The sequence below is a fragment of the Cannabis sativa genome, chromosome 2 (assembly GCF_029168945.1).
Source record: "Cannabis sativa cultivar Pink pepper isolate KNU-18-1 chromosome 2, ASM2916894v1, whole genome shotgun sequence".
NCBI lineage: Eukaryota > Viridiplantae > Streptophyta > Magnoliopsida > Rosales > Cannabaceae > Cannabis > Cannabis sativa.
In genome coordinates this window covers 2,043,903-2,067,790 of record NC_083602.1, presented here as the reverse complement: position 1 = coordinate 2,067,790, position 23,888 = coordinate 2,043,903, and the positions used below count along the sequence as shown (strand labels likewise).

Sequence of the window (23,888 nt, the reverse complement as noted above, 5' to 3'; positions counted from 1 at the left end):
CGAAGAACAGCAAACAACAGGATTCCATCTGGGTGATTATCGACAGACTCACTAAATCAGCACATTTTCTGCCTGTGCGCACTAATTACAACGCAGAGCAATATGCTGAACTGTATGTAAAAGAAATTGTAAGGCTACACGGAGTCCCAAAGACCATTGTATCTGATAGAGGTTCAGTTTTTACTTCTAAGTTTTGGGAAAGTGTGCAAAGTGCTTTGGGCACAAAACTGAAGTTGAGTACAGCATTCCACCCTCAAACTGATGGACAATCAGAACGAACTATTCAAATACTAGAAGACATGCTACGAGCTTGTGCGTTGGATTTCCCAAGTAACTGGAGCAACTATTTGCCACTAATGGAGTTCTCGTACAACAATAGCTATCAATCTACAATAGGGATGGCACCCTATGAAATGTTGTATGGGAGGAAGTGTCGATCACCACTACACTGGGATGAGGTTGGCGAAAAGCGATACTTAGGCCCAGACCTAGTAAGAGAGGCCACTGAAGCGGTAGAAAAGATTCGAAATAGAATGGTAACTGCACAAAGCCGCCAGAAAAGTTATGCCGACGCAAAGAGACGGAATGTGGAATTTGCAGTGGGTGATAAAGTGTTCCTTCGAGTGTCACCTATGAAAGGGGTTATGCGTTTTGGAAAGCGAGGAAAGCTAAGTCCAAGATTTATAGGTCCTTTTGAGATATTGGACAGAGTGGGACAGGTAGCTTATCGACTGGCATTGCCACCAGTATTAGCTGAGACGCATAATGTGTTCCATATTTCTATGCTACGAAAATACGTGTCGGATCCATCACACGTGCTGAACTATGAAAGAATGGAGCTAAAGCAGGACTTGAGTTATGAAGTGCGACCAGTTCGCATTATAGAGAGAGGAACGAAGGAGTTAAGGTCCAAAAGTATTCCTCTAGTAAAAGTTCTGTGGAGCAACCGTTCAGAAAGGGAGGCAACGTGGGAAATGGAGGGAGACATGAAAGAACGGTACTCGAACTTTTTGGTAAGTCTAATTTCGAGGACGAAATTTCCTTTAAGGAGGGTAGAATGTAATATCCAGTTTATTTTTATTATTATTATTATTATCATTATTATTATTATTATTATTATTGTTGGTGTTGTTGTTGTTGTTGTTGTTGTGCGTGTGTGATTAGAAAAAAAATGATATATATATATATATATTAAATAGTGAGATAAACAAATAGTGAAGCATTAGATTAGTTAGTTAGTTTAAAATTTAAAATTTAAATTTAAATCAGCATAATTTTATATGTTTAGTTAGATATTTATTTTTAAATTTAAACCTATTATACGATATGTTATATACGTATATACTCTATAACCCTAGCAGTCAGATAGTATCGTATTCCCTTATTCTCACCATCTCTCAATTTCTTTTTTTTATTCTCTCTATTGAACCAAATCAATTGTTTTAATCTTAAGAGCTTCGGGGTTAGCAATCAACCGATCATCGTTCCGTGTCTTCGAAATCTTCAGGTAAAATTCGTACTTGTTTTTATTTTCGTTTTCAGAGAAATAGGCTTTCATAAAACTATCATATCTCTCTCCCCATAGGTCCGTTTTCAGTGATCTAGGTACCGTTTTAAAGATAATTTAATGATCTATATTTTCTATGAAGAAACTCTTTCCTAATTCTGAATATTTCGATGTCAAAAAATTCATGTTTTACAGACTGTCGATTTACAGTTTTTTTTAAAATTTCTTTTCGATATTGCCTTAGTAAAAGTGTCATATCTCTCTCGATATCTATTATTTTCAAGCGATTCTTGTACTGTTAGAAAGATAATTCAATAATCCATATTTTCTTTGAAGAAACCTTTCCCTAGTTCGGAGTTCTTACCAGTCAAAAGTTAGGATCTTTACTCGGTTATGGTATTTCGTTTTAAGTTTCGTTTCAGAAAAAGTGTCTTCAGTAAAAATTCAATATCTCTCTCAATTTCGATCTATTTTAAAAGATCTTTATCTCGTTTTAAAGCTTAGGAAAATAGCTACATTTTTTATGAAGAAAGTATTGTCTAGATCAGGGTGTAACTATTTTTAAAACATTTATTTTTAGGCTGTATTCAGAAATCGGCGTGATCCAGGATTTTAAAGAAACTGTTTTGAGAAAACATGCATAACTCCTAGATTATAGCTCCGATTTTGATGATCTTTATACCGTTAGAAAGGTCTTTCAATTAACTAAAAACTTTGTGAACAGTAGGACTTCTAATTCAAACGTTTTATATGTCAAATTCTAGGTTAAACTTGCTGTACAGTAAGAGTAATAAATATATTGAGTTTATCGGTGGACTAAGGGTTTCACTAATTGTTATAGGGCCTAGAAGGTATCGTAAGAGTTAATTACAGCGGAGTTGAGGTAAGGAAAAATAATGATACTTTATACTTGCTTTTTATATGGTTTGAGTATCTAGTATGACTGCTTGAATAAATTGCATTGAAACTGTGGAATGTGATAGTTTCGGTGAAATAGTGTTTTATCGATGAATTGTATATGGTTGTTTAATCATGTTCCAGGTACTTGGAAGTGGTTGGAAACCACACATGTATGGTGATGTGGTAAGTGAGGCAGTGTACGTAAGGGTGCACTGGTTATTGGTACTGCGTTCTGGTTAAGAACGTAAGACACTCCAGATTTGTATGGAAGCTGGAGTGTGATTGTGAGTGTGAGTGTGTGGTATTTCAGTATTTGTGTGGCTGCCTCTATTTATACTTATGATTAGGTTGTTGTATGTTTGATGTATATGTTTGTGCTATGATGTGTGAATGCTGGTACATAGTATTGTGTTTTTCCTTACTGGGCTTTGCAGCTCACCCCTTATTTACCCCCTATGTGCAGATAAGTAAGCCTGTAAGCTTTCGGTGAGCAAGTTGAGTCTGGGCAGCATGGGGTGTATCTCGTGTGATCATGTAACTGCGTGTGGTCTTGGCCATCTTCCGCTGAAAGTTTTTTTTTAATTTATTAAACTTATCGAGGATGTTGTCGTTTAAATTTTCTATTACTTTTCCCTAAGTGGTAATACTTTATTTTCAACTGGGTACCCATGTTTTGAAAAGTGTTTTTTTTAAAATAAAGGCAACATTAGTATCTTAACGCCAGTTTATTTATGGCATCTTATTTTACGTAAGTAAGGGCGTTACATTTATTGAGCGAGATAACAGACCAAATGCTATGACTCTCAATCGATTCCTAGGAGGGGCTGCTCTTATCTTTGAAGTTATTTGGAAAGATAGAAACTCAATCCTCCACGGAAAACAACCTATCCCTTTGAAAGTGCGAATTGACCTTATAAATAGCAGGCTGTGGGAGTTGGACTCTATTCAGGAGTGCACCGACCCCCTCAAAACTGAGTGGACTCCACCTCCGGAAGGGTGGATTGCTTGTAATTCTGATGTGGCCATTGGTCAATCTCAGTCTACGGGGGCAGCTGTACTTAGAGACACTTATGGAACTATCCTCGGCATCTCAACGTTCAAATCACACTTCAGTGACCCGCTGCCAGGGGAGGTAGAAGCTATATGCGAAGGTGCGGCAACAGCCATAAACCTCGGCTTCAAAAATGTCATCTTCCAGAGTGATTCGCTGAACGCAGTCAGCGCAATGAAAAGCAGGAATTCTGATGTCCAAAAGCTGCACTTCAACATTCAAGACAAGGTAAAGAAGTTCATCGATCTCTCGGCGAAATTCAACCTTCAAGACGTCATCTGGACCCCTCGTTCCTGCAATAGTGTGGCCCACTCTGTGGCTCAATGGGCAAACCGAAACAACATGTTTGGAGTTTTGGATTTGCCCAATTTTGATGATTTCCTGCAGCTGATTGCTGCAGATGGTCATACTCGGCATTAGATTAGTATGTTTCTGTTTTTTGCTTGTTGTAGTCTGGTTTATTCCTTAGTTGGTAGTTTGTTGTTTTGTTTGTTGCAGTTGTTTTTCGGGTGTAGTTGGATGTTGTCTGTAGTTAGTTTTCTGGTGTAGTTGTTAGCCTTTTCGCCCTGTATTCAGGGTTCCCCTGGCTGTTTGGCCGTTGGTGTTTGTTTTTCAATGAATTCCACAATCAAAAAAAAAAAAAAAAAAAAAAAATATTTGGTGTATATTTTAAAAAACCACACAAGTGTATTTTTAAAAAAGAATTATTTCTTTTCAGATTTCTAAATGGGATGGGCGCGAAAGTAGACCTAGTTCAAAATAGGGGTGTTCGCGGTGCGCGGGTGGTGCGGTTTTTGACTATTTTTTTAAACCAACCCGCACGTGCGGTTTTTTCAATTTCCCAAACCGCACCCGCACCTAAAAAACTGCACCGTAAAAAATAGTGCGGTGCGGTGCGGTTTTTGCGGTTTCTGCGGTTTGGACTATCACCAAATAATTAAACTATCACAAATACAACAAAGTTTGAGCAACACTTGTCAAAAATACCATAAGACTTTAAAATAAAAATAAAAAAAATTAAGTTTCAACAATATAATAATTAGTGGGCTTTGAGTTGGAGATTCACATATTATTGGACCTAAATAAATATAAAAATTGGTATTTTTATAATGTGCGGTGCGGTGCGGTTTGAACCGCATATGAACATTTCAAAACCGTAAACCGCACCGCACCGCGCGGTTTAGGAAAAATTTAAACCGCGATCGCATCGCAAAGAATTTCAAACTGCATTTTTTATGCGGTGCGGTATGGTGCGGACGGTTTGAGCGGTTTGATGAACACCCCTAGTTCAAAACTGTATGAATCTAAATATATCATATGAGCCATATATATATTCATATCTAGTTTATATAAAAAAAAATGTATAAATGATTGTATTGTTAGTTTATCAATAAGTTATCTTCGTTTCACAACTTGTTTATTAGTTGCTAAGTTTTATGAGTAATACTTTTTTTACATTAAGAAAATTTGTGGTAAAAGTCTTCAAAAAGTTCAGATACAGATAATCTCCAATCTCAAAAAATAGCAGTAATAGTCCTCAATGTCATGCTTTTTATTTGTCCATTAGTCCTAATTTTAACTGAGTCATTTACTTTTTAGAGTTACCACGTGTCGAAATATTATTGGTCTAAATTATTATTTTAATTTTAATAAATAAATAAATAAATTATTTAAAAATAATTTCTTTTTTCTATCTTCGCCTTCTTTTTCTTCTCTCAAATCCCTAGAGAACCAAATCAATCAAATTCCCTCAAAACCCTAAAAACCAGAGAAACCCTATAATTTCCAATCCAAATCCAACCATGGTATGCATACACAAAGCCAATAGACGATCTTCTAGCTATGCAGAGAATTACTAGATGAAATACTACTTCTACCACCACTAAAAGAAATGTCACTTTTGCCAGCATATTTTTGTGCTAGCAAAGGTTTACTATTGCGATGGTAAAATAGAATTTACTTTTAATGTGTTGGCAAAAGGGGTTGGCAAATCAACGTTGGTATTAGAACTTTTGCCAGCACAAAATGAAAATCACTAGCAAAAGTTTAGAGCAATTATATAAATTCTATTTTGCTAACGTAATACTAAATTTTTGCCAATACAAAAATGTGTTGGTAAAAGTGACATTTCTTATAATAATATATATGCCAATTTAATTTCCTTTTTCTTTTTAATTTTTACAAGTATAAAAGAGAGGGAAAGTGGGAGCTAACTAGATCAAGATCAATGATTAATTATGGTCGATATAAAGTAAATGAATAATATTTAATAATAATTATTCCAAATTAAAGTCGAGTGGTGTAAAAACACTTATATTTATATAATGTCTTTTGAACAAACTAAAGGGTACGTAAAAAATATCGTTTATATATTATAATATTAATAGCTATATTTATATATGTCATATGAGATGAGAATGCACTAAATTACAATTCTTAATATAATATAATACTATGGTAGGACCTAGCAAAAGTTCCCTACCGGTAGGAAACTTTTTTTCTAATCGTTGATTTTAGATCTTGTGGTTATTATGAAGTAAGGTATATACTCTTACTATAAGACTGCTTGTATACAATTAAAACTTTATACATATTATAATAATATTTTAATAATATATTTATTTTAAAAAATAAAATAATATTAATAATTAAAAAATTATTAATTTTTATTTTTTAATTATTATTATTATTATTTTCTAAAATTAATTTAAATTATTTTTATATAGATATTTATTTTCAAAAATTCTTCTGCTTGAATGATTTTATATGCTCTTTAATTGGAACCGTACCAACTTATTTCTCTTAAACTCAATTTTTTTAGTAGAAAAAATAATATCAAACCGAATTAATTAATTTTTTTTATAAGTGGCATCTCAAAAGAGCAGCCAAATAACAAAATAAAAACCACTGAAAAAACAGTCAATAACACCAGAATCACACACAGCCTAAAAGAAAAACAAAGAAAAGACTAGGTGTAAAAAAAAAAAAAAAAAAAAAAAAAAACCATCAGTAAATTATGAAAAGCCAAAAAAATAAGAAGCCAAAAAAATGAGTTTAGAAAAAATAATTCTTTTTTGAAAATAAATACCAATATAAAAATAATTCAAAATAACTTTAAAAAAAAATAATTCAAAATAAAAATTAATAAATTTTTTAATTATTAATATTATTTTTTTTAAAAAATAAATATAATTAAATATTATTATAATATGTATAAAGTTTTAATCGTATACAAGCAGTCTTATCGTAAGAGTATACACCTTACATCATAATAACCACATGATCTAAAATCAATGGTCAAAAAAAGTTCCCTACCGGTAGGGAACTTTTGCTAGGTCCTACCATAGTCTTGCCCTATACGACTTTAATAATAATAATAATAATAATAATAATAATAATAATAATAATAATAATATGTGAAATATTTTACTTTTGTTTAGTGTTTCAAACGAGTTAAGTAGTAACACATCAATACAAAGAAAAATATATATAATATATAATGGGGTTTTGTTCTCTTCTTCTCATAATCTTATTCGTTAATTATTAATACATGATCACTTTCATTACAAAAAAGAAAAGCATAGTTTTATTTTTAATTATTAAATATTTTTTGCTGCTTACATTAATTTTTTTTTTTGTTTTATATTTGACCTCTATTTTGATTATTAAATATTTATATATATATATATATATATATGTATTTCTTTTGATGCATGTACGTATAATTTATAAAATTAAGAAAATATTTAACGTCAATATTGTCGTATATAAGTACGTAAGACTACGTATATCTCTAGTCTACCTCGTGATGACAAGATCATATATATGATATATATTTCAGTATTGATTATTAAATATATCTCAGCGTTTGGGTGGTTCGGGGTTGAGCGTTGACGCCGGAGCTGGGTACACTGTGGACGGCCGTTGGTTGAGCTGGGTTGAATGGGTGGCGTCGACTGAAAGAAATGGGTTTGAGATTTCTTGGTTCAGCTAAGAGAGAAGAAGAGAGAGGGATGGTTTGAAATGTAAAGGGTAGTTTAGGAAAATTAATAAAGTGATCATATATGACAAATTTTAATGACTATAGATATTTTAAGCATAGAATTTCAAATTTCCCAATTAATATTAGTCGTTGTTTCTTAGTTTTATGGTGCAATTTGTAATATCATTTATAGCAATTGAATTGGATGAACACTCTTACATTTAACAATAGATTTAAAAACAATAATTATGTCACATATATCACCATACATATTTCCTTGTATATTAATTAATAATTTTGGGTATAGCTGGCTGTGTAATTAGACCATCCAAACAATTCTACATGTCACACTCTATTAGGGTAGAAAGACCCTACATACATTGGCCGATTGAGAAAATAATGTATAATTGAGAATGAAAGTTAAGAAAATTTTCAGAAATGTGTAAATGCAAAAAATTATATTAATAAAGTGTTGAAAATATTAGAATATTTTATATATTAAATCAATCAATAATTTGTACATGTATATAATACAATGAATATTTTATATTTATTAAATTTGATTACAATTAATTAGTTGATATTTTATATATGGTTAGATTATAATTTATCAAATATTTGTTTTTTATTTAATTTCTTGAATTAATTATTAAAAATATTCTAATAATTAATTGATGTAAGGTCTTACTTATATAAATGCAGAATCTTGATTCACGAGTTTACTACTCATTCTGTGAAACACGGTAAATCTATCCAAAAAAAGTAGAGAAAACTTAAAAGTCTGATTACCCACACTTATCAGTTTTTTTTTTATATAGTAGATATGTTCGATTCATTTAGCATTTCATACATAATCATATATGCATTAATATCATTCATATAAATTTCTAAAAGAAAAAACATATATAAGATCTGTCTTCTACCTAGCACTATTATGAGATAATGTCTTATAATTAATTAACTACTTTTTATAATATTTATTAAAATAATACCAATAATAATATTACACTATACAAAAATACCAAATACCATTAACCATTTTTTGATATCAGAAAGCCTTTGGATATAATTATGTGTATATCTATCTATACATAGATGATCAACTTGTCAAGTTGGTAGAAAATAATAAAAGTTCATGATGAGAAGATTTGTACTATTGTCTTTATTATTGTCTCCCTCCTTAGGTAGAACTAGGACATCTCTGCACATATGGTCCCAAAGAAAAGAGAAAATAATGTAAGTAATTTAACAGCATATGATGGTGATTTTTATTGATTGGAACTAGCCTAACTCTGTTGACCAGAGAATATTTATTAACTTTTTTTGGGAACTACAAAGTCCAGTATAAGTATCTACTAGAGGGATTGGATATATATAATAAGTTAACCAAACATCTATCTATATCTATATATATACATGAAAATTGATGGGATTTAGGATTGGATATTATATGATAACTATGGACTGTGAATTTGTCATTGAATATGCCATAATAAATAAACAAATTGATGGGTGAATTCAGTAATATTGCTATGAGATATTATGATATTTAATATTATGATGAAATATTGTTTTATAATTAATTAATAGTTTTTTTTTATAATATTTATTATAGTAAAATAAATTTAATATTATATTATATCAATAATAATATTACTCAACATTATAAATATCTTTTAACATTTCTCTATTTTTTAGCAAAGAATATAATAAGGAAAGCAAAGAATATATTTACATGTATATGTTATATTATCATAAGTATGTCAGCATAAGTGTCAGTGTAAAAAAATTCATAAAAATTTAAATATAATTATTCCCAATAATTTTTTTTTTCACAAATCACAAATTTTAAATGAAATTAGTAACTCATTTATTAATTAATGAGTGATAATATTAGAATGATAGTTACAAGAGACTGACATCTTAAAAAATTTGTAACTCCTTCAATGATCATCATCAATACAAATTGGTAACTTTATATTACAATCTCTTGACATTATTGGTACAAACAATGCTCCCCCACATTCCCCTAATCATCCATTGTTTCTTTTGTTCTTTCTTTTAAGAGAGTGTGCATCTATTTTTATTCTTTTGTTTTCTTAATCTTTTCCACAAATTACCCTCTTATGGTAACAAGTTATCCCTCTCACAGTATTCGGTTACTAATATTATTCATTGTGACATGAGTAACAAGTTATTAGAAATAAATACATACTTGATTAATTAATTAATCATTTCTTCATTTTCACATTGTTTGGTAACTAGTTACCCATTTGCACATCAATATGGGTTACCTTTCTCACAAAAATTGGTCGCCCATCTCTCATTGTAACTGGTTACTCATATTTATACAGGTACACGATTAACCAATTGCTTAAAAATTAAATACATAATGTGATAATCAATTATAATATTTTTACAGTTGTAAATCTAAAAAAATGCTAGAAAAAGCCATATGCAATATCCTCTAAATTAAAGTTTTTTTTTTCAACTATGAATTTGAGTTTCTATTATATATTTTTTGTTGTTTCAATTTGTGTTGATCACTTTCCTCATAGCATATTCAGCACTATAACAAAGTCATGGTCAATCTATCAATTTTCCTTTTCTTTTTTGATCACATTAACACTTATTTGTACAAACAATGAAGCTATATAATATGAGGATCTTGAACAAGTTTGACAATTTTTAAATTAAGACATGAAAATACAGACACATACACCTTAGAAACAATGAGACCAAATACTTGGGCTAACAAAAGAATTCCTATCACTAATAAACTCGATCAACATAAAGATAAATGAGCCGACTTGAGATTTTGGAAGACTCGAGCAATTAGCAAATTTCTTTGGTAGGGTAAGAAAAAACACACCAATAACAAGTTTCCAAGAGCTAACAAAGCTTAAGGAGGACTAGAGTGATCATGGAGTAACCTGAGTCTGCAATCTTCGGGCTACTAAATTATATCGACGGTATTACCGAGTAAACAAGCTGTTTAACTCTGCGATACTCGGCGAAATGAAAAACAAGAAAACAAGAATAGACAAAGAAGTTACATTTATTTTATGTTTTTGTTCTTGAACATAACAAAAGAAGAATGATATAATGAGAAACTCAAATCATTTCCATTTTATGGATTTTGAATTGAATCCATAATCAAGGAAATCAGAACTACATTTAATTTTTTGGACTGAGGGCCTATAAATAAGGTAGCATTACAAAATTGAACAGCTTCCAAAATTAACAAGTTCTCATATAATATTGTCAATGAGAGACATAGATAAAGGCTTACCATATTCAGTTTCTTTGAGATGCTCCAAATATGGAACAGGTGAGTGTAAAGACAATATATTGTCTAATTCACTCTCTGGTTGCAGCCCACTTCTTCTCCTTTCCTGTTCCGTTTTTCTCTTCGGCTTCATATTAGCTGAAGGGTGTGAGTTCAAGGAATGTAACCGACGTATTCTTCCATTCGGGGGGTTCTTTGCTCTAAGTACGATGGCTTGGCTTTTTCGGGTTAACTTTTCTTTGGTGTCGAGCACTTGATGAAACCTAACTGAATCCACTCGCTGAGACAAGGCAACGGGTTTGTCAGTGCATGATGGGAGAGTTGCCTTAGTGGTTGATCTATTCTTCTTCCATGAGAAAAATGATTGTTGCAACATTGATGGGACCTACAATGCCAAATAGAGAGATCTAAGTTTCTGTATCACAACAAATTACTGTATGATTAATATGATGGAATTCATTTAAAAGAAAGTACAAATTTAAATTAGAACTCACTCCTGAAACAATGCTACTAGTAGCAAATGACAATGAAGATGCCGAAAAGGGAGATGGCCTCGGTTTGCTTCCCTTTGGGTCATTCTTACTTGGGCCCTGATCAATATTAGCAGAACCAAAACTCGATGGAGCATCATCGTCCTCATCATCGTCACCATCTTCATCATCTTCATCTTCCTCTTCCTCTTCTTCGACTAAAACCTTCCCATCTTGTTTAGCTGATGGTGTAGTATCTTCTGTCTCCTCTGAAGCCATTTCCCCCTTTTCCTCTTCTTTTTCCCTCTGCTTCAGTTCATCCTCCATGTCCTCTATAGCTTCTTCCAGAAACAATTCAGCATCAATCAGATCCATTTCTTTTTTAATCACCTCAACTTCCAACTCACTAGTTTGTTTCTGCTCTTCAGCCCATTTCTCTACTTTATCGAAAATTGGCTTGAAAGTGTTTCCAATTCCAGACATAAAACGAGCCAAAGGACCTTCCTTCTTCACACCAGTCTCTCTTCCATAAAACTCATCAAAACCATAGGGTAGAAACTCAACCTTATTAGGGTCCACTTCCCCATCTTCTGGCTGCCAAAATAAACGGACTCCGTGTTCCTTGTCCTCAACATAATTGATTAAACGTCCAGTTGGTGTGTGTAAGATTAGGGGATCTTCAGTTCTCCCAAGATCAGATGGATCTTCAGGATTAGACTCTTGATCCTTGGGGTTGGGGTTAACCACAACGAATTCAGGAGTATCATCTGATCACAGAAATGTCACATGAATTAGAAAAACAGCCATTTTGTACTTCAGTATCTTGTCCTTATATTTGTTTATTTTTACTTTTTTGGTAAAGAGGGAAGAAAAACTCATAATATGGTAGTAACCGGACAATCTGAAGCCGAAGATTAAATGACAGTAAGATTTGTCATTTAAAGTGAGTGAATTGCTTGAGCAAACAATTATTTGTTCAAAAGAAAGATAAAGTGTTAATAAATAAATTTATAATTTTTCAAAAATTCAAAATGTGTCAATTGAATTGTCCTCTCCTTGTGTATAAACAAGAAAAAATGCAGCAAGGGCTAAAGAGATGAATATGATTGACTATCAAGAAATATAACTAGGTCGATAAAATTATATAAAAACGTGGTACCGGAAAGATCATCCTATTTTTCTTGACTGAGCAATGTAAGTACTACCTTGTGTTTGTGAGCAAAATGATATGGTTTTGTGTTTGAGAAGGCAACCCAATTAACTTAATCTGCACCCACTCTTGTTTATGGATGACGAAGAACCAAAAAAAAAATGATATGCAAATATAGGATAGGATGGATGGTATCATATACCTTGTGCCCACCAGTACTCAAGCTCAGCAGGCATAGGCAATCTCAATGGAGCTTTATAAAAGGAGTTTAACCACATTTCTCTTTCCTTATCCACTTCATGCACATATGTTTTCCAATAATCAGGGACCTGTAAACAGAATATATACATCGATAACTTCAGCAGACTCCTAACTGGCAATATATATACGTATATGTTCACGCGTTCCTGCGTATAAAGCTAACTGTGTGCATTCACCGAAACAGAACTTACTTCATAGAATTGGTTTATAAAGCCTGGCGCCATCCACACATCTTCGTCCTCATAAAAATAAGGATGTTGGGGATCACTGTATGGACCTCTCTCTTCCCTAACCACTGTAAGGGAGAGGAATACAGAAACATGAATAACAAAATGCAAGCTAAGTCTGTCCCGAAGAACCTTTAGTTATGGTAATTTATAAAATGCAAGTTTCACAATACAAGTTTGAGAAAGCTTGAACACAGGTTAAATTGTGAAATGGATGAGATGGTGCAAGGAAGACACTAAACAAAACAGCATAATCCGGGGATCTATTTTGTGCATCCAACCCTAAATTTAAATCTAAAACGAACATTCAAATTACTATGTTACTTGTATTTCATTTTTTTCATACTACAAAATTTTGTTTTAAGAAGTAATTATGCAGCTTGGACATGAAACTACATACTTCCATCAGGCTTGTTTACAAACATCCGAGCCTTAGCAGCAGCTACTTCTGCTATACCAGCATGCATCTAAAAATCAAAACAAAATATCATGAACAAAAGCTTAATCATAGCTGTCTTCTTCTCCAATAAATACATTATGGAAATAAGTCAAAATATATACCGCTGATATATCTGCATCACAGCCATAATCATCCTCCAGTAGTTGCCCAAAGTAGAACCTACCCTGCATGTGTATGGAGTACATAAGTACTAAAATAATAAACAAAGGAGAGAAAGACAGGAAAAAGGGGACTCCATTTTTGAATAGTTTTCTTTTGGGCCTCTTCCTTGTACTCGAGCATACAACACAGAAGGCATAACAACTAATTACACAAAATAAATGTAAAATAAGCTTCTGAAGTACATGCACATACAAAGACAGTGCGCTCATTGATTTCATATACACCACATCCATGCATTCTGCTGTGTTTCCACTGACCAGCATATCGATACCTACCTTTCTCCCTGAGAAAAATATAAAGCAGTTACTAACGATGATTACATCAGCTTATAAACAAACACTTCAATTTAATCAAATCACATCAATAGACATAATAAATTACAAACAAACTTACTATGCCAGCATTCAGTCTGTTTTCAACTGAATTGAACAATAACTAGAGCAAGAATAACATCAGCAAAAATATATTACTTACGGCTTCTGCCCAAATACATTGATCCACTCGTCCCTCTCATAGAAAGGTATCTCGTAGCTATCTCCCGCCAAAGCAACACTGTCTTCTATATCCATCTCCAACCATTCTCTATCTTCTTGGGACATATAATCTCTTGCTATTATTTTCCCTTCAGCACGCATTTGTGCTTCAAGCCTGAAAAGGGTGTACCAAAATCTCAATAAATTTATATCTCTAACAAAGATTGCCCAAAATATAACTACTGAGATATAGTGTCACCTTTCCAGTGCACATATAGGTTATTTGGAACTAAATACATACTTGGAACCTGGCATAGGTTCTATGTCAGGGATATCAACTTCCACAACGCCATGACCCTCCATGTTATTTTGAAGCCATTCACCTTCATATCTATGAAAATAAAATGTGTCAGAAAATCAACGAATAGATATTCAAAATACGAAGAAAAATAAAATAAGTAACACATTTGAAGTGTTATTACTGAGGGAAAAGGGCAGTAGGATGTGGTTGTACAAATTAGAGGCAGTAAGTGACATGTTTTATTATTAATTATAAGGATACATTAACTGATCAAATAACATGGATTTTATTTTTGTCAATGAACTTAACGCAAAGGATATTAGTCTATACAAATCATTACTTTGCTATGTAGAATCACTATTGACATTTAAGTTTCATTTTTATAAGTCGAGTCACGAGAAAAGACTACAGTACAGACAGTCATTTTCAGATATGCCTGAGTTATATTGCGATTGGCCCCTGTTTGGTGCTCTTTACTCTTTAGTTAATTTGAAGACATAACAGAGACAATCCCACTCTTCATCAGCATATAATGTATTCATGGGTAGGAAATTAATGCATCAACTTTCTTGATTATGATTTCTACAAAGAGATATTAGAGCGAAAAGGTACCGAGATAGGACATTATGTGTATGAAAACTGTAATAATGAACAAACCTGACCAATCCCTGTTCAGCAAGATAAACACCTTTGCCATGAGCCAAATCATCCCAAACAGTGCCCTCATACCTTGCACAAAGAGCAAAAAGTCCAATTTAGCAAGAACATATGAATAAACCTATCCATTTTCATAAAATTAGCATTAAAAAAAATGTTTAACCTAATGTAAGGGCCAAACCTTAAACAAAAACCATGACCAATCAAACAAACAAGAATCACAACTGAACAAAACCCATTCAAACTCCAAACTGACAAAACCACGTTCAAAATTCAAATACTGATACCAAACTACTAATTATGGTTTCCTTCCAAGTTCCAATCATAGACTTGAGTCTTGACCACTCTACTTATCTCACATTCTCTTTTTTCTTTTTTATGGAAATTGCCTCCCTAAGGAGGATTCATTAAAGCCAAAATTAACAAGAGTACAAAAGTTTAACCCATCATTGGAGAAAACAAAGCATAAGCAGAAAATTTAAGAAAGCATAGAAAAATTACAACAAAGAAAAAACTCAGGGAGTCAAAACTAACTGAACTTCAATGCTGCTAATACGAGCTTATTGAGCATTGCTATAAGGCACCACTTAGAGGTAGCAATTTGTAAATGGTTGCCGATATTTCATAATAGTTATTAAATTTAATTATGTAGGGTCGTGCTAAGCAACCATTGGTGCCTTTTAGCATTTCTTTGCTAATAAAGATCAATTTTTTTTTAACATAGAGCTATCACTGACCTCCACTCAAACCAAATATAGTGATAAAATTAAAATTCAAACAAGAATAACAACTGAACAAAATCCATTCAAACTCCAAACAGACAAAACCACTAATTCAAAATTCAAAAGATGATATCAAAACCATCTCACAATTCTCTAATAAAGGTCAATTTTTTTAACATAGAGCTATCACTACACTCCATTGAAAAACCAAATACTGATAATTCAAATTCAAAAAAGAAAGACTTACGAGCTTCCATCAGGGAAAATGTAGCTAACCCAAGTGAGAAACTCCTCAATCCTATCCAACTCTTCAATCACAGCTTTAGGATTCTTAATATCATAATGATTATCAGGTATAACAGGATAAGGCTTTCTATAAGGAACATAAAAAGGAGCAATCGGAGGGTCTCTCCCAGCAGCAATCTCCTGTCTAACAATCTCCCAATCCTCTTCATCAGCCCAATCAGGGTCCCAACCAGGCTTAGTCATCTCCAACGGAGCATCACCCCAATACTCCCTAACATCTTCCTCCTTCCAATTCTCCGGATCCTCAGGAAAATCAAACAAGTCTTCATAATACTCGTACTGTCGATCCTCCTCAGCTCTCTTCCTCCTCAATCTCCTACTATCCAACACATCTTTAAACAGCTTCACATTCGTCTCAGGCGAATTATCCAAGTTAGTAATATCTTCACCTCGCCTGACATACTCAATAAGGTCTTCTGGCTTCTCATCCGCTTCGTCTTCACCTCCACCAGCAGCTCCTTGTTTTGGTTGTCCTGACTCGGAGGAAGAATCGTCCGAGTCAGAGTCGTCGTCATCGGAGGATAGCAACAAGTCTTCATCTTCTACAGCTTCCTTGTTGTCTTGGTATTCCTCGGTAGGTTTCGAGTCGGTTTCTGGATTTTCCGGCGAGTCTTCGGTCGGCATTGTTGAGTGGGTTTAGCTCTGAAGAAGATAAGATTAGAGCTAAAGCTAAAGGAATGAACAAAACGAGGTTTTTTTCTTTTCTTTCTATTGGGAGGGTTTTTGTTTTTGTTCAAATTTTTATTTTTTTTATTATTTTTCTTTTAAAAAAAAAAAAGAAAAATGAGTAAATGTTTGGTTGGGCCCAATTGGTAGTAGCCCAATTGAAGGTTAGGTGAGGCCTACATTAAGGTGGCCCAATTAAATAAAAAGTAAAGGATCAATTAGTACTTTGTTAGTCATGGGATGTTCAATAAATTTACAAGAATTTTTTATGTAAGTAATTCCATTAGGATCCCGATTCATGGATCTCTCGATTCGAGAAATAAAAAGATTAATTAGGATTTTTGTCTTTTAAATTTTAACATGTATCAAATTATGTTCACTGAATTTTAAGATTGTTAGAAATTTTCTTTGAACTATTAATATTTTTTTATTTGAGGTCTTTTATCTAATTTTAGTAAAGGAAGTCTAACATGAATGAAAATTCAAAAAATATGATTTAATACGTGTTAAAGTTCGACGGGGTGTGATTTGGTAGATTTTAAAATTTAGAGAATATTATTATTTAGTATATAAATAATTACTGAAATGATAAAATTGGACCAAAAAGAAATGATAAAATTGGGACCATAAAGAAATAGTCCCACTGATCTATTAGGTCAGGTAGCACCAGTCCGTTATTCATCCACTGCCGAGAGCAAGAGGTTTTCGCTGCTCTATGGATATGTGAATCCAGGCTCACGCATTACCCTCTACTCTAGGAACCCAGTGGGCTAGACTTTCGTCCAATCCACAAAACCCAATTCTCGGCTTGAAAAGTAAAGGCCTAATTAGCCTATTGACTCAAAGTCAGGTTTTTACACCACATACTAAAAATTTTCAATTTTTTTTATTTTTTTTTTACTGTAGGGTGAATTTTTTTTTCAAAACTACTGTATAAGTTTTATACTGTGTTAAGTTTTCACAGTTGTTCCACGATTATTATTTATTTTTTTTTTTGAAAGAACGCCAGTTCAATTAACAAGAGGAAAACAAAATGGGGATCACAGGAGGATCACCCTCCCCACAGTACAAACTAGCAGCCAGACACGAACTTCTAGTTTTCCTAGCCAAATCATCAGCAACAAGATTTTGGCTTCTTGAAATGAAATAAAAATTACAAAGATCTACTAACTTAATTAAATCTAAAACTTCCAAAGAAACATTACAAAAGTTCCAATTCGGAGGGAGCTTCTTTGATGAGAATGCATGAACTAAAGTCCTGCAATCAGACAGAATTAAAATCTTCCTCCACGAATTCGTTGTGGCCATCGACAAGGCCATTCGAATTGCAAGGGCCTTAGCAGCCATAGCATTCACGCATTGGGCAGTATCCACCTTGAAGCACCAAGAATTGTCCTCAGGGTTGAGAACAACTGTCGCCAACCCCGCATAACCGTCCTTCCAAGATGCATCGACGAAGAAAATCATCTCAGGCCTTTCGAGGGAACTCTGCTCAGAGGTGAATGCCCCAGGTTTCTCAATTGGGGGACTCATCTTATTCCAACTTACTGATTCTAGACTCACCTCCCTTAGCTCATGGATCACTAAATGTAATTGAGGCTTTCCTCCTTTAAGTCTGACCCTGTTTCTCCATTTCCAAATCTGTTGAAACACACAGCCAATATAGCTAATTATCTCACTTCTCTTAAGATCAGATAGAGAACTAACCAGAAATCCACAAATTGCCTCAAATTAGTGCACGACAGCAATTCAACCATCATAGGAAAGGGGCCATTGAACCAAATTGCTTTGGCAAACGCACATTCTTTAAACAAATGTAAACAGTCCTCATGCTCATTGTAAACAGTCTTCATTTCCCACGATTATTTTTTAGTTGTTCAATTGTTGTTTTAATTATTCTATTTTATTATTTTACGGTTATTTTATAAAAAAAAAACAATATTTTTATAAAAAGATTTGTGTCACAGTAAAATTATAAATTTTTACCTAAAGTTCAATAATTTTTTTTTTTTTGAAAAACCTATATCGTTTTCTGAGTTTTGATATACTACGTAGCTCTTATCTTCATTTCCCACGTGGGACTCATAGTTTCCAATCTCTATAGCCTCAGTTCTCATTTTTTGTGTAGAGAGCTCCTGAAGCCTTTACACCCAAAAATATATCAGTAGAAATTCAAAGTTCAATGGCGTCGACGGTGGTTGAGAAAGCTCGTAAAGTGGTCTGTGTAACCGGTGCCGGTGGCTTCATAGCTTCTTCCCTTATAAAGCTTCTCCTTTCAAATGACTATATCGTCCACGGCACTGTTCGACAACCCAGTATGTACTTTCTTCTTAACTTGGTCACTCTTTTTCAGCTCAAGTTCTGATTTTGAGCAAACCCCTTTGCTATTTCGTTAATCAATCCAAATGGGTTAATCGTAAATTGCTTTGTAATGATGTTTAGACGATGCTAAGTATGCTCATTTGAATAAACTCGATAAGGCATCTGAGAATCTCAAGCTATTTAAGGCTGATTTGTTGGATTATGGTTCTTTGGTTTCTGCAATTCATGGCTGTAGTGGAGTGTTCCATGTTGCTAGTCCTGTTCCCCCAGCTTCAGTCCCAAACCCAGAGGTATCGAACAATTCAACAATGAACAATCCCATCTTTGAAATTTTCTCTCATAGTTACCTCAGTTGTGTACTCATTTGGTTTTTTCAATAATGCTTATTGGATGCATCTATTCAAATTTGATCAGTAAAGCTCATGATCGAAATTTCTTGAACTTATGAATTATAAATTCAAATTTTAATTATTTAACTATATAAATGACTCAAAGTTTTATATTTGTAAGTGGCATAAATTTAATGTTTATTTTTAGCGGTATAAGTATTCAATGTTTGTAAAACTGTAATTTTTCTCCAATTTCGTTGGTAGAGATTTTATTATTGTCTAAACAGAGCACGTATAATGTCCAAAGACTCCAAATTCTAAATTATTGGGTTTAAACAAAAACATGTTCTTTTAATAAATTACTTCTAAATGTTCTTTTAATAAATTCAAAATAGAGTCACGAAATTGGAAGAAAATTACAGTTTTACAAATGTTAGATACTTATGCCGTTAAAAATAAATATTGGGTTTATGCCGCTTACAAACTTAAAACTTTAGGTACTTATGCAGTTATTTAACTTATGATTGAAAACAAATTGGTTATATAATAAAATTTTATTGATCAAATTTGAATTTAGAGTAATTTGTATGTGATAAAACACAATGTCGTAAAGGAGTATATTCTCTATATGTTAAATTCTACTGTTGTAGGTTGAACTGATTGAGCCTGCTGTGAATGGCACACTAAATGTGCTCAAAGCTTGTGCTGAAGCGAAAATTGAACGAGTGATTTACGTGTCTTCAAGTGCTGCTGTGGCCTTGAATCCCAACTGGCCCAAAGATCAAGTCATGGATGAAACATGCTGGTCTGATAAGGATTACTGCAAAAGAACTGAGGTAGTTTATCCAAGTACAGATCATTCTGTCTTTAATTACACTATGATTTTGTAAAACTGACTATGCCCCTATTCCTGTGTGTACCAGAACTGGTATTGTTTATCTAAAACACTAGCAGAAAGTGAGGCTTGGGAGTTTTCGAAGAAAACTGGGCTTGACGTTGTGGCTATCTGTCCGACACTTGTTTTTGGACCGATTCTACAGTCCAATGTGAATTCAAGCACCTTGGTTCTCCTTAAACTTTTGAAAGGTTTGTAACTGTATTACTTAATTTTCTATCATAGGCATGTTGGACAAAATATCATATAGATAAAACAATGCAAAATACCTTTAGGCTTGAACCTTTACAAATGAATACACAGCTAGAACTCTTTTACACTCTCAATTTTCAAAAGAACAGATTAAACCTTTACAAATGAATGAAGAGAGGTGTTTATAACTCTCAAACACGAAATACAAAATCGAAAGATAACTAACTGTATCATCAGCAGAGATAAGCTTAACTGATTCCATCCAATCTGTTTGAGTTTGTTACTGTTCTAACATTTTCTTTGTAAGAATTTTCTATGAACAACACAAAATGTATATGCAGAAGGGTATGATTCCATCGAAAACAGACTGCGCGTTATAGTAGATGTACGCGATGTAGCTGATGCAATTCTTATGGGGTACGAGAAGCCTGAGGCTGAAGGAAGATACATATGTACATCTCACTTAATCAAGGCAAAGGATTTGGTGGACAAGCTGAAGAGTTTATATCCTAACTACAATTATCCCAAGAAGTAAGTTCTTATTTTACATCCATAGATGACAAAATGCTTTGAATTTTTGGAGACCATTGTCTTTGTGAGGTGAATTACTAATATAGAGTGTCTGTATGTGAGTTGCAGGTTTACTGAAGTTGAGAATGACTTGAAATTGAGCTCTGAAAAGCTGCAGAAGCTTGGTTGGAGTTCTCGACCACTAAATGAGACTCTAACCGATTCTATTGAAAGCTACCGCGCAGCTGGACTATTGGATTGAAAAAAGACTAATCACAGTTTCCACAAAAGCACATATTGTCTAAATAGCATTTTATAGTTGTGATTACAGACTAAAGAGTGTTCTTGTTTGTTTAATAAAGTGTTTGAGACAAGTAATGTTGTTTAGCTTTGTGAAGTGTGTGATCCCTCTTTTGTGTTTGTGTAATAAGTAAAAGATATCATTGAAAGAAACTTGAGTTGTTTCTTATGCCAAAGGCTATTCATAAGCTTTGTTATTAAGTAAAAATTAAGTCTGCAAGAAATTCAGGTCTCAAAAAAATCATAAGCTTTGTTATTATTTTTAGAGAAATGCTAGCTGAAGGAAAAAAAAAAAAGAGAAATTTACAAAAATACTGGAATTTGGGTTAATTTTTACAAAAATACTGTCACACGGAAATTTTTTCAAAAATACTGTGTTTTTATAAAACACCAGTAAAACACAAAGCAGAACAACTCAAAACAACAGTAGAACACTAGTAAAACACCAGTGAAAACTTAACACACTATACTGCAGTATGAAACTTATAAAAAAATACAGTAAAAAAAGTAAAAAATAGCAAAAGTTAAGAAGAGAATTGAAAAAAGAAATGGTCCTATTAAGTCAGCCCAGTGAACCATGATGGGCCCAGGTAGCACCGGCCCGTTATCCTTCCACTGCCGAGAGCGGGAGGTATTCGCTGCTCTGTGAAGCCAGCCTCACGCATTACCCTCCACTCTAGGAGCCCAGTGGGCCAGACTTTCGTCCAAACCACAAGGCCCAACTCTAGGCTTGGAACGGGCAGGCCAGTAAGCAGCTAACACAGAATCCGGTCCACTAATCCGACCCAAAGTCTCATTTCCCACGTGCCCCCACTTGGGTTACAGGCCCACGCTACTAGGCCCGGCGAGTAATTGAGTTTTCTAAGCTAATATATATTACTTAGCTATCATCTTCATTTCCCATGTGGGACTCATATAAAGCCTTAGTTTTTGAGTTTTGAGACATGATTAATTGAAATGGCATGGGCATGGCTATTCTGAGAAACTACTTACTTAACCAGTAATTTAAATCTTTGATCAGTAATCTCTTACCTGAAATGGCAAATATATGTTAAAACTAAGATTATGAAGCATTACAGTGATACTATCTTTTATGTAAAGCTCATAAGCTTCTAAATATATTGGAGTCATCTATATTATATATATATATAAATATATACTAGGAAAAAGCTACGTGCAAGGCACGAATACTAAATTTTATGCTAGTTTTTTCTATGTTAGTTGAAAGTGATACAATTAAAAATTAAAGAAAAAATATTATTAGTTATAAGGTGAGATTATTATTATGTGTATCTAAATATTATAGTTTATAATGTTGTCAATTAAAAGTGAATACCGAATAAAATATATTAATGTTTAAGAAATCTTGATGATTTAAATACGTTCTTAAGTTAATCTAAAAATAAATTAAAAATTGATGTTCCAATACTTAAAGAAACATTACTTAAATGGGTGTAAGATAAAAAGAAAATTAAAAATCAATCTCTAAATTATTGATAATTGAAGATAGCATTTGTCTAAAAATTGTAAATAAGAAAACTAATGATAGTCATTGGTGGATTTCAATCTTCATTTGCTTCGATAGAGACAATAGTGTAATTTTTGTATTTTGCACTTTTCATTCTAGTCGGGTCCACATATATCTTGATTGTCCATTTTCGTTGATAAATTGAATATGCATGGTAGTGTCGACAAAGCGGCAGTCTGCAAACCGTGATGTATTTTCTTTTAAAATGATTAGACATGGTGTGCATAGCTTATTTAATTAAAAAAAAAATTAACTTATGAAAGGCATGTAAAACTATTTTATTTTTTTTTTTAAAATTACACCTTTGCAGTATATTTCATTAGTTGGCAGCAGTAAACGAAAATATTTTTTCCACAATATCTGCGAACATGACAGCAGATAGGCTCTTTGTATTGTCATCAAGTTCAACATATGCTATAGCACTGTAAAATGCATAATAAGATTGTTAGTATCTTTTTTTTTTTATTATTATTTTAACTTAATTTCAATAACATCATATGTTTTTTGTAATATACCGTGGTGTAGGAAATCCTTCATAGCCGCATGTTGGCTTGTCACATATAATTTTTTCATTGCGAATGTATAAATCTATTTTTTTATGACATGCGTCACATGACATGTAATAAAAACTCTGGACAGTATCAGTAATTTTTATTGCCGCCTCAATCCAAAAATATTTTTTCTACATCCAAATCAAATGGTTTTAATAATAGTAAGATATTGAAACAAAAGTTTTATAAAGTAAATATTGTAGTAGTCTTTACCTCATTCAGTTGCAGATTTTTCTTCAACTCTGAAATTTGGATGTTAGTCACTATTTTGCTAATATATTTAATTGTGCTTCTAATTTGCATCTAATACCTCTGGTTTAATTATGATAAGTTTTGGTGGGTTTTAGTAAATGTTTTTCTTTTTCTGTTTTGCATTAATAGTTAGAACATGGAGAAATTAATAAGATTGACATTCTTTTTTGTCGCAGCATGTACAAAGTAACATAATTATAATAATGCTTTAAGATGCTTTTATTTTTATTTAACAGAAGACGAAATTATAAATTTTATGGCTTCTTAATTATATTGTATGTGCTAAAATATAACTTTTTCTTTTAATGAGTGTTTTTATAGGAAAATGGTAATTTTAGAAGAGAAGAAGAGAAAAATCGTAGATGTCAAAAACCCAATTAAGAAATCTGTTAACAATATCATATATATTTATTTTTTTTAGTTAT

General features: G+C 32.7%; 3 protein-coding genes across 3 annotated transcripts; 2 read left to right on the top strand and 1 right to left on the bottom strand.

Moving 5' to 3' along the window:
• Window positions 1–3,203: 3,203 nt before the first annotated feature.
• LOC133034008 (uncharacterized) lies at window positions 3,204–3,878 on the top strand. The gene has a single exon (XM_061109039.1). It carries the CDS (start codon window positions 3,204–3,206, stop codon window positions 3,876–3,878), a length of 675 nt encoding a protein of 224 aa, XP_060965022.1.
• A 6,602-nt stretch (window positions 3,879–10,480) lies between these two features.
• Window positions 10,481–16,637, bottom strand: LOC115721413 (protein TIC 100). The gene is made up of 11 exons (XM_030650703.2): window positions 15,860–16,637; window positions 14,891–14,962; window positions 14,234–14,323; window positions 13,934–14,107; window positions 13,652–13,742; window positions 13,399–13,461; window positions 13,238–13,304; window positions 12,802–12,905; window positions 12,552–12,678; window positions 11,224–11,966; window positions 10,481–11,114 (listed from the first exon to the last, which is right to left on the bottom strand). The coding sequence occupies exons 1-11, from the start codon at window positions 16,540–16,542 to the stop codon at window positions 10,692–10,694; spliced, it is 2,637 nt and encodes an 878-aa protein (XP_030506563.2). The 5' UTR covers window positions 16,543–16,637; the 3' UTR covers window positions 10,481–10,691.
• A 1,990-nt stretch (window positions 16,638–18,627) lies between these two features.
• Window positions 18,628–21,356, top strand: LOC115721105 (cinnamoyl-CoA reductase 1). Its single transcript, XM_030650353.2, has 6 exons — window positions 18,628–18,899; window positions 19,027–19,196; window positions 19,886–20,071; window positions 20,159–20,321; window positions 20,664–20,853; window positions 20,962–21,356. The coding sequence occupies exons 1-6, from the start codon at window positions 18,767–18,769 to the stop codon at window positions 21,092–21,094; spliced, it is 975 nt and encodes a 324-aa protein (XP_030506213.2). The 5' UTR covers window positions 18,628–18,766; the 3' UTR covers window positions 21,095–21,356.
• The last annotated feature ends 2,532 nt before the right edge of the window (window positions 21,357–23,888 follow it).